Source organism: Tremella mesenterica, assembly GCF_000271645.1.
Source record: "Tremella mesenterica DSM 1558 unplaced genomic scaffold TREMEscaffold_2, whole genome shotgun sequence".
NCBI lineage: Eukaryota > Fungi > Basidiomycota > Tremellomycetes > Tremellales > Tremellaceae > Tremella > Tremella mesenterica.
This window is the reverse complement of record NW_006711226.1, coordinates 1,182,153-1,197,315: the sequence shown is the minus strand read 5'-3', so window position 1 is coordinate 1,197,315 and position 15,163 is coordinate 1,182,153. Positions and strand designations below refer to the sequence as shown.

Here is a 15,163-nt window from a genome sequence, read left to right as displayed (position 1 = left end):
CCTAAAATGTCATTGAAGCGTGCGCGCCTATATCTTTAGGCGGCACTCGCCGTTCCGAACTCGGTTACTGGTAGTGTTCCTGAAGCAGAACAAAGTTCAAGGTCTTTCCCATTTCGTCTCCCTCTCCAGCAAAAAGATAATCCTTCTTTCCTCTTCCTCTCTCTCCCCTTACCCCTCTGCTTCGATCTCCCTATTCCCCTCTCCCGTTCCCCCTCTGCAAGCCAACGACTGGTCAAACGCCTCTTTGCGGAGTCGAGCTCGTCTCAGGGAATCGAACAATGCCCGGTGTCGTGCCTGTTTGCCAACTAGGAACTGATAGACTTCAACGCAGCATGCAAGCAGGTTGCTCTCCTCGTCGAGTTCGTCGGCCTGCATCGAGGTTTAGTGGGAGTGGTTGGAAAGGTTCTCACAGATTGGTCTGTACCACATAACCTTTTGACATCTATCTCCAACAATTCTCATCACTCGCCACTATCCTGGAAACTTACCATTGGAGGTGAAAGTATCAAGAAAACATGACGACTCAACCTACTGGCTCACTTTTCGCATCCGATTACACTCTCACAGTCCCATCCTCCCCAATTCCAGCACGTCGTCCCCAGCTTCATCCGAGCTCTTCATCTAAAGTCGGTCTTCCTACCCCTTCACCAGAACGAAAAGGACTCGATGTTGTTTTTCACGCCGATGGTTTGGCTTTGTCGCCGGGAACGAAACATCTGACGGCGTCGTTACACTCAAGTCACTCAGGACATTCTAGTCATGTGGGGCTCATCACTCCTCCTATTTCCCCAATGAGTGAGATGCCTCCTCTCTCACCGGGAGCAATCTATTCTGGGCATTCCCCTCGACACTACTTCCCATCCCAGCTGAGTCACTTGAGGGAGGAGGAGAATCTTGAGGAGGAAGAATCGGACCACTCAAGGGATGGAGAGGTCGATCCTCTGGATGTAGAGTGGGCAGGCCCGTCGAAGGGGTCAAAGATCTCGGGGGATAAGTACAAGGACTATGATTCGTGCATGGAAGGTGAGTACATGCATTCCTTCCGTGCCAAGATACGCAGCGTAGAATGGCTCGAAGAATGTCATTGACGCTCAGGTGCCTTCGGTCACGCAGTCAAAGCCTCCACTTACTCCGTCGGCAGCGACAAGGCCCATCATCATCTCTCACGAGCTGACGAGCTATTCGTCCGTGGTCTTCATTTACAACCGATGGCTCCTCGAGCAATGCTGGGGCGAGCAAACCTTCTTATGAAGCTGGCGCAAGATTATCAACCTCCACGATTATCTATTGTCTCATTTCAAGAAGCCGTTGCTCTGTTACGCGAGTTGACCAATCGTCTTGCTCCTCGCTCCATCGTCGCTCGAGAATCCTTGGCTCAGTGTTGCGCTCTCCTCAGTATCACCTTGCAAGAGGTCGACGATGCAGCCGACGATGAGCAGAAGCTCTGGGATGGACATGTGGGTCAGTTGGCGCGAGAGGCCTTACAAGCCATGGAAGACGTCGCAGCGGATCGAATGGACCGTGTACGTGATATGGGTCAAAAAGAAGCCACAGAGGCTTCTCCCTGTATGGCGGAAATGTTTCTCGCTCTCTCCACCGCCGCTATTCGAGTATCTTCTTTCTCCCCCGATCTCAGTAATGTGGACCTACATGTCGAACTATCCGAGAAAGCCTTGGATCAAGCGAGCAACATGGCTACTGTCGCTTCTTCCTCTCGCGTTTTAAGCTCCTCAGCTACTACTTCCCTCGTCACCCGTGTCCAACTAGCCTCGGGTCGATCTTCTTTGGAACGGGTACGACACACTTTCGTGCTCGGGGTCGATCTGGACGAAGACGACTTCCGTTCTCTCATGGCGGACATGTCGATGCTTGCGACGGAATGTCGAGAAAGGGCAGCGAAACATAAAGGGTATAAAGCTGCAGCTGCCGCCACCCTGGCGTGGGAGGCTGTCCAACAGTATGCGGATGCCAAAGTACTCTACGCCTCTTTGTTGAGGATGGTTTGGCGTAAACGTCGTCCCAGGCGTAATATCAATGGAGATCGATCCGGAAGGACGAGTCTGAGTAGTGCGGGAACCTCATCGGGAAGGAAACATTCTGGACGGAGCGAAACGATACATGAAGAAGATGAAGAGGGAGAAGCTCAGGGGTCTGTAAGTTCGCAGGGATCTCGCAAAAGTTCGAAAGCCCCACAATTGGGCAGTATATCTGAAAATCGTCGACAATCCATTTCGTCCAATGGTTCACGTCTTTCCACCGGAACACCAAGAAAGACCTCTGGTCTTGATGTCATCCCTCAACGAGAACCATTGACAAGTTTTTCTCCGAAAGCATCCCGACTCGCTAGTGGATCTTTCTCCCTTCCTCCTTCAGGACGTAGAGAATCTTGGTTACCCACAGGAACTAGTGAACAAAACGGGAGACTCAGACGACAATCATCGATGTCCAGTCCACTTGTAGGACCTGACGGCGTCACTGCATGGTCACGAAAAGCTTCGGTCATTTCCCTCGTCAGTGATGATGAGGCACAAGGACTTGTCTCTTCTTTGGAACTCGCTCAGACTTGTTGGGAACTATTGGACGGTGCGGTGAAACAATACAAAATATGTTTGACTCTCCTGGGAACTTCTGATCTCCCTTCGGCACATTTAGCAAAAGCACGAACGGATACACTTACCGCTATTGCCTATTGCTCAATGTTTCAAGCTTCCCTCTCTGGAAGATTAGCCGTCGCGGCGGAAAAACATACATCTTTGCTCGTCACCGCTGAAGTGTACGCCACTTGGGCAGCGAGAGAGGTCGGTTGGTCTTTCCTCGTTGAAGGCACTCAAGAGGCGGCTTTGGCAGATAGACGGACAAATTCCTGGCGAGCGGATGAGGCGGGAAAAAGGGCGGTCATGTTGCTGGTCAGGGTTTGGTGGCATAGGGCGGTGACGACGGAAAGCATGGATGTGGAGACTAAAGGAGCGGCGAAGAACGCAGTGGAGAGAGTGGTCAAGAGGATGAAAGAAAGGGAGGGAGTGAAAGATGGGGATGTGGTGAGGTTTAAAAGTTGGTTGATTAGATTAGAAGGTGAATTGGACGCTGCGGAGTTGTTGTTCTGGAAAAGTGTCAGTAGGATCTTGAGAGGTGGACCAGGGTTTGTCATGTCTTGATATCTTCTAGCTTGTAAATTAGCCAATCGTCTTTTTCCGCCGTGCAATTCTGCTTGGTGTATGTATCATTGATGCCTGGTCCGTTTCATCTGCAAGTGTGGTCAATCAAATTTACAGTCGTAAGGATGATTTAGTGAGATAAGTCTTTGAGACGGAGTCGATGACGAGGGCAAGTAGCAGCTCGAAGAAAAGATGCTACATATAAATTTATGGACCAGCTTGTTGCATTTGTTCTATCTATCAGTACTTTTCCATGAAAAAGAAACCGAGAAACTGACCAGCGTTGTACTCTGAAAACCGGGCTCCGACACGTTCGGAATGCTTGAGGAATTTATCCGTACAATTTTGAACGCAAGTTATCTGTGATGAGTAGCAGTTCTGTTATATCTTTCGAAACCAACATCACCTCCCCACTTCTCACATTTTCAGTATATTACGACGAGTCTAAAATCCTCCGGGTGAGCGAATTTGAAGAAATGAGAAGGATATCTTGGAAGACTTGAAGGACCGAAGTAGAGTATATGTATAGTGATAGGGAGGACGAAACTCACTTCGTTCCCCGTTAATGACTTTGAAGTGAAATCATTCACACATGTCATAAAACATCTCTCCATTAAACCAGAGTATAATTTCATAAAATCTTGCATCTGAATCTTAGCATTTCTCCATCGTCAGGTATATCACCCCAAGTGGAAAAACCAGTCATGTCGATCCAGAACAATCACCATGTTTGAGTTCGAGTCATTTTCAACTCAAGCACGTATCATATATGGCTCGATGATCACAGAGTGAATGGGAGAATTAGTCTAGTAGATGTATGCAGAAAGATAAAAGGGAGGGAAAATTATCGGAAGAGTGACGTACCTGTTTCTTCTCCAAAACTTTTGTCATATGAGCCTGCTCGGCACCGTTAAAGTTTGAAAAGTCCATTTTGTCGTATGACCCTTTTGCACTACTGTATCCGACCTGGTCAATTAAGGATCAAGATGAAATTCTGAAGGTTTTACGGATTTAGGGGGGACGGAAGAAAGAGATGAGTTGAAAAAGTGGATGTAGAGAATGAAGTGAGGTAAGATTAACCTCGTTGAAAAGAGGAAATTCTAGGTTTCAAGGAAGGAAAATTCACACAAAATTCAACACTTCAACGAATACTAGTAGTACTTCAACTCCCACGTCATTCATCTCCCTTTCTCACCTCTCATATCCCTGATATTTCTCACTACCGATCTAACCTTAACTATCAAGGTACAAGAACATACAACACGTAGTGGTTTCGTGATGCCGCCCAGACGCTCAAAGAAAATCGTCGAATCACCTTCCCCTTCGATACCGGATGATGATGAAGTGGAAGAGGATGCTGGGAGTGATGCCGAAGGTGAATCTTACGAATCCGAGGAAGAAGGTGTGGGTAGGGGACAATCAGGATGTGAGTCGGCGCCTCTCTCTCCCCATTCTTCTTCTGGTCCAAATCAACACTTATAATCACCTCCTCGAAATGATGTCATGTCTCTCCGTGTCATGTCTAATTGGGACCCGTGCAAATTGATGTGCATGACGCTCGATGTCAAGTGTATGGAGGATCAAATTATGATAACGATGAATCTAATGAACAGTATCAAGTGTGATAGCTAGTGAAGATATGGATATCGACGCTGAAGGTGAAGATGAAGAACCTAACAGTGCCGATGTCAGTCGAGTTGGTAGCGGGAGTGGGAGTGGGAGTGCAGAAGGGAGTACATCAACATCTCGTGAAAGACAACCAAGTCCAATCAAGATCACCTTACGTGTAAGCCAAAGTAAAGAAGTTGATACAGGAGGAAAACGACCCTCAAGGGCAGCAGCGAAAAAGGGGGCGAAAAGAACTAAGAGAGCAACTATGGAGATTGAAGCTGGTACGTTGAGATCTTTCATTGTTGTCTCTCCCTTCCCTATCATATCACATGTCCTTACTTCTCACATACGGGTAATCCGGCCAATTCCCAAGAAAGATGCCTATCTTACATCACCATCATCCCTATTGTCTTCTCCCTGGAATGCGGAGAGATACATCGATAATGGACCTTCTCCCAAGGACTATCTATCCCGTGTAGAGTTCGTTCATCTAGGAGATGGTACATGAAAGGACGATCATGTTTTCGCTAACTAAAAGCAAGTGACGATGGTTTAGAAGATGAAGTGGATATGATAGCAACTCCAGAAGTTGACGAAATGGACGATACGATGGAAGATGAGAACGAAAGTTTTCAATCTGTTTCTCCTTCAAAACTCACCGCGAGACAAAGAGCGAAACATGATAAAGGTTTACGAGAAACTTTATTAGAACTTCCAAATGGTGAGTTCTTTTCTACCCATGGTGATGCGCAATCATGTGAAAAGTGTTTGACCTTCAGATCCAGGGAAGAATAAATTAATTTTGACTGAAGCTGAAAAACAACTTCGGAGAGAAGAAACGGCCAGAAGGAGGAAGAGACAAAGTGAGCAAAAAAGACAAGATGAACAGGTGAGTTCGGATGTCTTCCTTTCGAAAACTATATGACTAGCTTTGCTCTGTTATATACCCCCATCATGTCTTCTCCGTCAATAGAAAACAGAAAACGTCTACGTTCTCTGGGTGTTGATAGCAAGTATGATGGTGATGTTTCAAAAGCTGGATATGGAGGGTGTGAAAAGATATGAGAAGATGAGAGGGATCTTGCTGACAATCAGGACCAAACGATTAATCGCCTACTCCGTGCCCAAACCTCTAAATCGAGAAATAAACTCGAAGATCCTCTCGACGGTTCCCCTGCTCCCGGTACAAACTCCGCTTCTGTCGCCCGTCGTCTAATGCCCGCCTCCAATGATATGATCCGCTTCACGTCCAAATTGATAGATGGTAAATTGGTTCAGACGGTCAGTGCTCCAAAAGGAAAAGAAACATGGATCGATCTTCTCCCTCCCTCCTTCACCAACCATGACAGAGCCGAGGATGTATCTGCTACGCCGAAGAGGAACATACTTGACGCTCAATGTGGGGTAAAAGGATGCAAGGCGAAAAGAAAGTACAGAAGTGTAAAAGCTTTCGAGGTCGGTGCTTGTTGTATGGAACATCTGAAAATGGTCAATGCCGGGTTAGAGAACGCTACATAGTTCTCAGTTGTATAGCATCGTCAACGAGTCTCATATGCATGTGCTATTCATATCCGTATCAGTGGATGAGTGTGCTTCACAAAAGGTCAGCTTAGAAGCAGGATACTCCCGTAGCCGCCACGATACGGACGATCCGTTTCAAGCAACACAAATTAGAAGTCGATTCTCAAAAAAGCCTGTCGATCATTCACTGCATGTCATACACAATGCTATCTTTCCTCCTAAGCAGTCTTCTCCGCAGCAGCAGCCTTCGTAGCCATGGCAGCAGCGACGGTGGGGTTGATACGTTTTCCATCACGAAAGACTTGACGAGGAGGGGGAAGACGATTCTTGCGAGAGTTGATGGCACCTGGTTTGTCGGAACGGACTCGGACGACTGTGGGTCAGTGACTGAACCTGCCTTCCCTCAATCAGGCCATTCGAGCCCTTGTCCAAGATCATCCTCCACCGTCTCCATCTTCCTGTGGTAGACTGAACACGTCTGACCAGATCAAAGCACGAATCACTTACTCTTCGCGTGGATAGCGCACGAAACGCAGTAACAAAGTCGGAGGTATAACTTCGGCAAGGCGTATTCTTGGTAAACGGATGCCTCGGACATGTCACGGATAGCAGCGGCTTCAACCAAGTTCTTTACTGAGTTACGTTTGATAGCTTTGTCCTGGACAGTTAACACATACTTATCACAGACAATCAAGCTGGTATACCTGCCCGGATCAATCTTGAGAGTAGCTGTATGGCGACGAAGGATTAAGAAAGGAGTCGACGCTTCTTCCATAGCGACTCAATTGTCGAACCACACTACAAGGGCCGGGAAGTGCAAATTCTTGATGAGGATGGTCATGGGTGGTTATGTGTGTAGACGACAAGCGGGAGATGAGGTCAGAGAACAGACAACATCGACCTACCTTTGGCACACAACGAGAACAGTTGGAGCATCGTACAAAGTTTACGTGTCCACGACCTTTCTTGTTCCTCCCGTTGTTTCTACGTTTCTTCGTCATCTTGAACTACGATATCAGCGATGGTCACGTTCCTCTACTGATTCCGGGGCCTTCACAGGAGATTGAGAATGTACCGCGGCAGTTATGGAGACTTAAGTGGACGATCTGGAAGGTAGGGAAGAGCTCGAACTGACCTATGCTGTCGAGATGAGTGACTGGCAGCTTGAAAGTGACGCTGAGGCGTGAAGGGGAAGGCGGGGAAAGAGGAATCGCCGGTTCCCCCGACATGTGGCATTCCGTCGGCGTTAAGCACTAACCTTATCGCCGCGTCATGCGTGAGTTGGGTCGGTCAGTCTTAGGATCAACGGTCCACGTTACGTTTCTTCACAGCGAGAAGAATATGTACTAAACCGTCATACATGTCATATCGATACATCATGGATATGGCTACCGCCCAAATAATATCATATTTACTCGTTTCTACTACGCTCTCTTCCTAGAGGCGAACTTAATCTCCCAGCATCTGACCCTCGCCGGGCCAATAGTGAATATCCCCTTCCTCCTCCTCTTCCCACTCCCGTCTACGCTGGGGTCTGACGCTACTCTGCACGCCAGACTGAATGAGTCTGTCCATCATATCCGGACCTACTGCCATGACGGTGGAATGCGGAGGCTTCGGCCGCATGTTATCATTCCTAGGGCGTTGCTCGCGAGTATCATACTCGGGGTTGTCGTCGCGTGGTCGCACTCGGTTGTTCCCGCCGGTAACTTCGTCCACAGGGAATTGACCAGGTATATCGTCGAGAGATGTGTTAGTGTTGGATGATGCATTGGACGTGATGGTGTCGCGAGAGGTAGTCGTAGGTATCACTGGTAGTCAGCGTCATCCCAATGCGCATATATCCGACCGATCACCTGACCTTGCCCAGCATTGGAACCCGATCTCTCAATTTCGTCAGCAGAGCGATATCCTTCTACGCCAGCATGGCCTTCTTCAAGCTCCTCACCCGAGTCCTTTACACTCTGCGCCAACTCCCGTTTTCGTCTCACGGCCTCACGTGCTTCCGCCGCCCTCGCCTCTTCCTCCCTCATGGCCTCATCCGCTTCCACTTTGGCATGAGCAGCAGTACGTAGCTCTCGTAATTGTCTCTCTCGGACCTGACGAGCGCGAGCTTCCTCACGATCATTGTCGATCTCAGCTAACGCTCGGGCTTTACGGATCTCAGCTTCATTCTTCGCAGCTTGCTTGGAGGCGAGTTGTTGATTGAGACGATCTTGAACCACGGCGAGCTGATGTCAGATATTCAATCTCTTTTTTGTACATTATACAAACTATTCCAAGCTTCCTGATGTAGGAACTTCAGTGAGGGGGAAGGGACGAAGAGAAAGTATAGCTCACATGTTCAGTCAGAGCTTCCGTGCCAATCCTCAGTTCATGCATTCTCCTTCGAGTTGGCTGAACGACATAATGAGCCTCAAAATTTTCTTTCTGAACTCTGAATCCAAGCTGTTTGTTAGAGTCGGTTCTTCAGAGACACAAGGAATGATACTGACAGCGATGAGAAATTCATGACCCCCAGCACAAGCCAAGACCGAGTTTTTGAGCATCGAATTGGTAGCCCGAATAGTTCGATACTTTGGCTCGTTTTCATTTTGTAGAATATTGGTAGTGATCTTGACAAGAGTCTATAGGTCAGAGCCGCTCATCCCTGCCACACCACATCTCTGTCAGCCTCTTGGCCTTCGCCGGCGTAAACGCCATTGAAAAGGGTTGTGAATAGCTCGAAGCTCACCTCTACGCACTGAGCACACCGCTCATAAGTGTTATCCCTCACGATACCTCTATCCAGTAACCGAACGAATTTGATCTTCGTATCTCTGTCCTCCTTCTCGGAAGGAGGCTCCCATTTCTCCTCGACCACAGGCGGTGGTTCCGTACCTGGGTTCGGTAGCCCTTTCAGCCGAGCTTCAGCGGCGAGAAGTGCAGCTGGGCGTGACATCTGAGCGGCTGGAGTTGAAGAAGGCTTGGAAGCCATGTCAGACGTGTACGAATACAGTGGCGACAGATGGAGTACCTAACAGAGGTGGCAGAGACGGCAAAGCGATTTGGGTGTGTAGATGACGTGTGTATCGAGCCACGTGGATTGAACATCTTTCGTTCTACTTGGCCGCCTCCCGACTCTTTCCCTCGTTCCACCTAGCTGCACACCGCACATCATTGCAGGTCGAATCTCGACACCGATCTGTTAATAATCTTCTCCGACGTACTTACTACTACTAATGCTGCACGACTCTAGTGGTACTCTCACTGAGACCAAGAGCTCACACACTCGAAATCTGACTTCAGCCGGATAGATATTCTTCCGGTCAGTCGGGCCGATACTTCCGATCGATCCGTGCTCACTTCTGAATTCCAAACGCCAAGGCACATCTCCAGTTGCTCTGTCTATATTCATGTTCATATAAAACACCCAACCACTATAACTGCTCAAAGGAGCGAACCTCAAGACCTGGACATCTTATTATGTCGTCCGCTCCCCTCTTTCTAGGACTCGACTCGTCCACACAATCGCTCAAAGCTTCTCTGTTGAGCACCGACCTCGACGTTCTAGCGGAGCATGCAGTACATTTCGATACTGATCTTCCGGAGTATCAAACCTCCAACGGGGTCAGTTATGGTCCTGATGGAAGTGGAGAGGTGAACAGTCCTGTCATGATGGTTGTGCAAGCTCTGGATTTGCTTTTCGACCGAATGAAGGATGCTGGATGGGAGCTGGACAGAGTGAGGGGTATATCTGCTGCTGGACAGGTATGTGACGTATCTTTACCTTGTTTAAATTGTTGTGAAAAGCTTGAACGTTCCTGATTTTCAGCAACACGCATCAGTGTATTGGAGTCATGAAGCTCCCACAATACTCTCTTCGTTAGATCCCAAGAAGACTTTACATTCCCAATTGTCCGGTGCCTTCTCCCGTTCTGTGATACCAAACTGGCAAGATTCTTCCACTTCTGAAGACTGTCAAGCTATCGAATCTTCTCTTGGTGGTCCGGAGGTAGTGGCCAAAATCACGGGTTCGAGGGCATACGAACGTTTCACAGGTCCTCAAATACGACGATTCAAACGTTTGGATCCAAATGGATATGGTGCCACATCACGTGTATCACTCGTATCGTCTTTCATTACCACCCTCATGTGTGCGGACGGAGAGATCAAGGGGATCGACGAGTCTGACGCGTGCGGAATGAATTTATGGGCGATGAATGGTTCTGATCGAGGGTGGGACAAACGATGTCTTCAAGCTGTCGTAGGATCAGAGGATGAGGAAGAAGTGAAAGAGCTTGAGAGGAAGCTTGGGAGGGTGGAAACGGACGGTGGAAAGGTAGTGGGGAAGCTCGGGAAATGGTTTCAGGAGAGATATACGATGAGTGGTGTTTGTTGTGTTTTTCCTGGTACGGGGGATAATCCAGCGACTTTTTTAAGTTTGACCCGTGAGTGTTTTTCTTCTCTTGTGCACCTTGATTTTCCCTCAACTCAGCATCGACGGAATACCCCCGAGTGTCTGTGCTTCTATGCCATAGTCGGACGTATCGGGTGGAGTACCGCTGGCTTAGAAATTAGACGTTCCGATCACTGATGAGTAGTCAAGGAAAGAGAAGGAATGATTTCACTCGGAACATCAGACGTTTTGCTTGTGTCAGTAGGGCAATATCTTCCAAATCTGGAATACCATTCTTTCTTCCATCCAGCCCAGATCGCTCCTCCTTCAAGCCAGGATGAAGACAAAGAGCGAACTCACGAAGGATTACGATATTTCAACATGTTGGTGTATAAGAGTATGTTTCTCAATCTTTCCTCAACTGCCAACCTCTTGTATGTCTCTCTTCGGCTCTCGCATGCTATATATGCAGAACCCTATGGGGGCGGACGAGAAGCCATGACAGTGGAGTCAAGATGATACTGACAATGAGATGGTTCATTACCTCGATCTCATATTCGAGACGATTACTTTGATGGATCTTGGGATAAGTTCAATATCGCCGTGGAGAAACACCGTCTAAAGTTGGGAGATGGAATGGAACGAATGGGTTTTTGGTGGTTGTTACCTGATATCATCGTAGGTGTCTTCCCCCTCTTGTCTGCTCCTCGTCGAACTCTGTACCTCTCCATCCGTTCGTCGCTCCTACTCCTTCCGGGACCTGATCGTCGAGTTGAGTCCATCACCGCCCGTGAATAGATGTGAGAAGCTCCATGAGATTAACCCAACGTCAAGGGTGAGCACTCACTCTCAGCCCTCTGGAGCCCATGGGACGTACAAATATCAAGGTCAATCTGGTGATTTACAACTAGTCGAAGAATTTTCCGATCCATCCGTTAACGCAATAACTATCCTCCATTCTCAATTTTTGAACTATCGTTCTCGTTCTTCCGCTTTTCTCACTTCTTCATCTTCACCTACTCCTTCCCCTTCAACATCCCCACCATCTTCCCCGTTCCCACCCAGACGAGGGATCTTCGCCTCATTCAAGAATCAAACCACTCCTAGACCTACTCAGTCATCAACACATATCCTAGAGGAAGGGGATAACAAGATGAAATCGAATGTTGGTATACCGCATTTATCGAGAGTTTACGCAACGGGAGGAGCAGCAGCCAATTCCACACTTCTCTCCGTACTCTCCGACGTACTCCACGCTCCTATCTGCAAAAACGTAGAGTTTTCACCTACTTCCGGATGGACGTCCAGTAACTGGAACGCCTGTAGTGTGGGTGCGGCTTACAAGGCGAAATGGGGTTGGGAACGTCATGTAGGTGTGGGTGAACGTCAAAATGTAGGATTCGACCAAGTGGTTCGGGAAGCTAGGATGGCGAGAAGGGTGACGAGGTTAGGTCCGGAAGGTAGGGAGGGATGGGAGGAAGAGGGGATCACAATGGTTGTTGGACCTGATCCGGAGAGGGCGGAGGTGTATGAAAGTTGGGTGGATGATTGGAAGGAGTTGGAAAGAAAATCTATGAGGAGTGTGGGAGTCGAAGGTTCTGAAAGTATCTAAGCAATGCACACAAGGGTATTTAAAGTGAATATACATGTTGTCAGTGATATGCAGATGTTTAAGAAGCATCATTTTTAGGGCGCAGTATCTTATTGCTCGGGCGTATTCGTCAAGATCAGAGTCAAGATCTTTTGCACGGTGAAGAGTGAAGGGTAATGCATGGACACACCCAAAGTAAACCTACATCATCTAATATTCACTCATACCCAATCACTGTCCGAGCCACCAGAGCGATCCCCTCCTCGACTACCACCTCGTTTGAATCCGCCCGCATCCCCTTCACCACCTCCACCTCTGTACCCACCAGCACCACCTCCTCGTCCGTACCCACCGACATCATCTCCTCGTCCGAATCCACCGGCATCTCCTCGTCCAAATCCACCTCCACTGCTTCCACCACTAGCTCCAAAACCTCTTCTACTTCCATACCCACCTTCCCCACCGGCGTTGTATCCTCCGCCTCGACTTCCGTACCCACCACTCCGACCACCTATATCTCCCTGATCCTCACCACCATATCCACCACGGCGAACACCAAAGCTACTGCCACCACCACGACCCCCACCGCCACCGCCACCACCGAATCTCCCACCACGACCACCGCGGCCGCCACCCCTACCAATACCTAATTTACTCAGGAAATCACTTGACAAGTGAGGAGGTTCGGCTAGACCCATAGCCCCGACTGACCATTCTTTCAACTCCTCCAGTATGTCTTCGGGAGAAAGACCGAGCTCTCTAGTTCGACCAACGTAGAAACCCAATTGTGCGGTGAAGACTTCTTCCAAAGCAGTAGGATCCAAAGATGGGAAAAGCTGTTGAACAGCATTGGGGAGAGCGGCGACTTTTTCTGCCATACTTCTCGAATTTGCCAATCGTTGATTTTCCTCCTCGAGATCCTTGACCGTTTGCGTCTTCAATGGCACTTGATGAAGTTCACGAAGGAAACCTTGTTCCCATGGCATGAGGATGATATCTCCCCTACCGCCCTCTGCCTGAGCTCGACCTGTTCTTCCAACTCTGTGAATGTACTGTTCACCCGATGAAGGAACGCCGACCTGAATGACACGCGTTACACCGGGATAGTCAACACCTCGGGCTGAGACATCAGAAGTGACCAGAATCGAAGGACCCTTGTCGTTACGGAACCTTTCTGAAGTGCGAGATCGACGATCTTGGGATAAACCGGAATGAATTTCACTGACGAAAGGTCGCACTGGGAGACTGTTCGCTAATTCACGCAAAAGAGTGCTAAATAACATGGTCATTTTGGTAGTGGGGAGGAAGACGATTATTTTGGAAGAAGTGGTGGTGTTGATCAGTTGATCATGTGCGATCAGTCGTAGAACTTGTGGTAGTTGCTCAGCGGCCGAGGGAAGAACGTTGGCATATTGGGGAATGTGATGATGCACGTTGCTTTCGTTTGCTGGGACACAATCGATAAAGTGATGATTCGGTTTGAGGAACTCTTTGGCAATACCTCGAATTTCTTTACTGACAGTGGCGCTGAAAAGGAAAGTTTGACGATCTTGAGGTAAGCTTTCGACTATTGATTTCAATTCCCTAGCGAAACCCATATCCAGAAGAGTGTCCGCTTCATCGAGAATGAGAGTGGCAGTCTTCTCGATGGAATCTCTGACTTGTGCATTTGTTTCGATCAAGTCGTTGAGTCGACCTGGGGTAGCAACGACGATATCGCGACCTTTCCTGAAAGCTTTCAATTGGTCCCGTTTCGATTCGCCACCGGTCAAGAGAACGACTTCGATGGAACGATGCCAGTGGGAGACTCTCTTAGCGTCTTTGGCAATTTGTGAAGCCAACTCTCGTGTTGGAGAGATGATGAGTACTCCGACACCTTTCGAAATCTTACTTCCTTCTCGTCCTCTCAAACTGTTGAGTCGAGCTTCAAGAGCAGGAACGAGGAATGCCTATCATCAGCGTTAGTTCCTCTCTGTTTTTCTTCTTTATCTTCCTTCCACTCCTCATGACCACCATTACGACTACCTCACTCCAAGTCACTCATATCAATTGATCCTTTTGTGGCTAACGATATGACAAGGAAGACATCCGTAGGGTACGTTTGATGGCAAGGAGGTATGGAAACGAGCCCAGTGGATCAGATCGAAGATAGATTTTAAACTCACAACAGTCTTTCCTGTTCCCGTACGAGCCTTAACCAGTAAATCACTCTGTAACCCCTCCATATCCGGTCCTGCTTCTTTAGTACCTAAAGATCTCCCAGCTAACTCAGGCATGAGACTCAAAACTCTTTGTTGTACTTCTGTCATTTGTTTAAACTCCCACGGATCGACGGTAAGAGCACGGAGAACCCTATGATCCACCTTATTCCTGAGAGATTGGAATGAAGCAGGATCATCGGACTCTGTTTGAACATCTTCTGTGGTGGTATGAGACGGATGTGGTTCGCCAGGTATGAGTTCCGATGTGTGTGAGATCGATGAAGGTGGAGGAAGGAAAGGATTAGATGTGTCTGTGGGAAGAGCTTGAGCTACTGCTGCGAATGTTCGAAGAGATTGCTCTACCGATGTCAGTTCTCAAGATCGACGGGAGAAGGAAACGAAGACTCACGATGTTGTGAGAAAAGAACGGAAGTCGAAAGAGAAGATCGGAGGAGATTACGAGTGAGGATTACTTGTTGTCTTGATACTACACGACTAAAGACAGAAGCTTTCGCTAATGCTGAACGGGGTAACATGATGAGTAGTTGAATAGTCTTAAAAAGGAAAGGTGATAGTGGTTCAAAACTTGCGTCTCCGGAAATCTCAAATGGAAATTATTATTCACGATGAACTTTTCGTTATTTATCCCAAATCTTCAGAGTGGCATGTGGCAAAGTCTAAGTACGGGATACATTCCGATCCAATA

The 15,163-nt window shown here is 48.2% G+C and overlaps 6 protein-coding genes across 6 annotated transcripts; 3 read left to right on the top strand and 3 right to left on the bottom strand.

The window, feature by feature from the left end:
• Positions 1-354: 354 nt before the first annotated feature.
• On the top strand, positions 355-1,210 carry TREMEDRAFT_56396 (uncharacterized protein; the record flags this gene model as incomplete). Its single annotated transcript, XM_007002553.1, has 2 exons — positions 355-1,023; positions 1,097-1,210. A coding segment is annotated over exon 1 (494 nt), but the record flags the coding sequence as incomplete, so codon positions are not given.
• Positions 1,211-2,502: 1,292 nt separating this feature from the next.
• On the top strand, positions 2,503-3,234 carry DyP1 (dye-decolorizing heme-containing peroxidase). Its single transcript, XM_007002552.1, has one exon. It carries the CDS (start codon positions 2,697-2,699, stop codon positions 3,153-3,155), a length of 459 nt encoding a protein of 152 aa, XP_007002614.1. The 5' UTR covers positions 2,503-2,696; the 3' UTR covers positions 3,156-3,234.
• Positions 3,235-3,395: 161 nt separating this feature from the next.
• TREMEDRAFT_67686 (uncharacterized protein) lies at positions 3,396-4,085 on the bottom strand (the record flags this gene model as incomplete). The annotated part of the gene is made up of 3 exons (XM_007002930.1): positions 3,396-3,515; positions 3,707-3,802; positions 4,020-4,085. 3 exons carry the CDS (start codon positions 4,083-4,085, stop codon positions 3,396-3,398), a joined length of 282 nt encoding a protein of 93 aa, XP_007002992.1.
• Positions 4,086-4,433: 348 nt separating this feature from the next.
• Positions 4,434-5,875, top strand: TREMEDRAFT_60234 (uncharacterized protein; the record flags this gene model as incomplete). The annotated part of the gene is made up of 5 exons (XM_007002690.1): positions 4,434-4,581; positions 4,769-5,047; positions 5,305-5,487; positions 5,546-5,629; positions 5,862-5,875. The coding sequence occupies 5 exons, from the start codon at positions 4,434-4,436 to the stop codon at positions 5,873-5,875; spliced, it is 708 nt and encodes a 235-aa protein (XP_007002752.1).
• A 584-nt stretch (positions 5,876-6,459) lies between these two features.
• TREMEDRAFT_71126 (uncharacterized protein) lies at positions 6,460-7,440 on the bottom strand. Its single transcript, XM_007003012.1, has 4 exons — positions 7,423-7,440; positions 7,193-7,294; positions 6,795-6,945; positions 6,460-6,660 (listed from the first exon to the last, which is right to left on the bottom strand). Exons 2-4 carry the CDS (start codon positions 7,286-7,288, stop codon positions 6,506-6,508), a joined length of 402 nt encoding a protein of 133 aa, XP_007003074.1. The 5' UTR covers positions 7,289-7,294; positions 7,423-7,440; the 3' UTR covers positions 6,460-6,505.
• A 1,863-nt stretch (positions 7,441-9,303) lies between these two features.
• TREMEDRAFT_27395 (uncharacterized protein) lies at positions 9,304-14,658 on the bottom strand (the record flags this gene model as incomplete). The annotated part of the gene is made up of 3 exons (XM_007002285.1): positions 9,304-9,407; positions 12,858-14,205; positions 14,422-14,658. Coding segments are annotated over 3 exons (1,689 nt in total), but the record flags the coding sequence as incomplete, so codon positions are not given.
• Positions 14,659-15,163: the final 505 nt, after the last annotated feature.

Bases quoted from the DNA above. Each gene is read 5' to 3' on its own strand.
- TREMEDRAFT_71126 (XM_007003012.1), bottom strand. From the start codon at position 7,288: ATGACGAAGAAACGTAGAAACAACGGGAGGAACAAGAAAGGTCGTGGA. The intron at 6,946-7,192 runs GTAGGTCGATGT...TTAACTGTCCAG, and splicing joins GTTCTCGTTGTGTGCCAAAG to GACAAAGCTATCAAACGTAA. The intron at 6,661-6,794 runs GTAAGTGATTCG...ACTGACCCACAG, and splicing joins GTGCGCTATCCACGCGAAGA to TCGTCCGAGTCCGTTCCGAC.
- DyP1 (XM_007002552.1), top strand. From the start codon at position 2,697: ATGTTTCAAGCTTCCCTCTCTGGAAGATTAGCCGTCGCGGCGGAAAAA.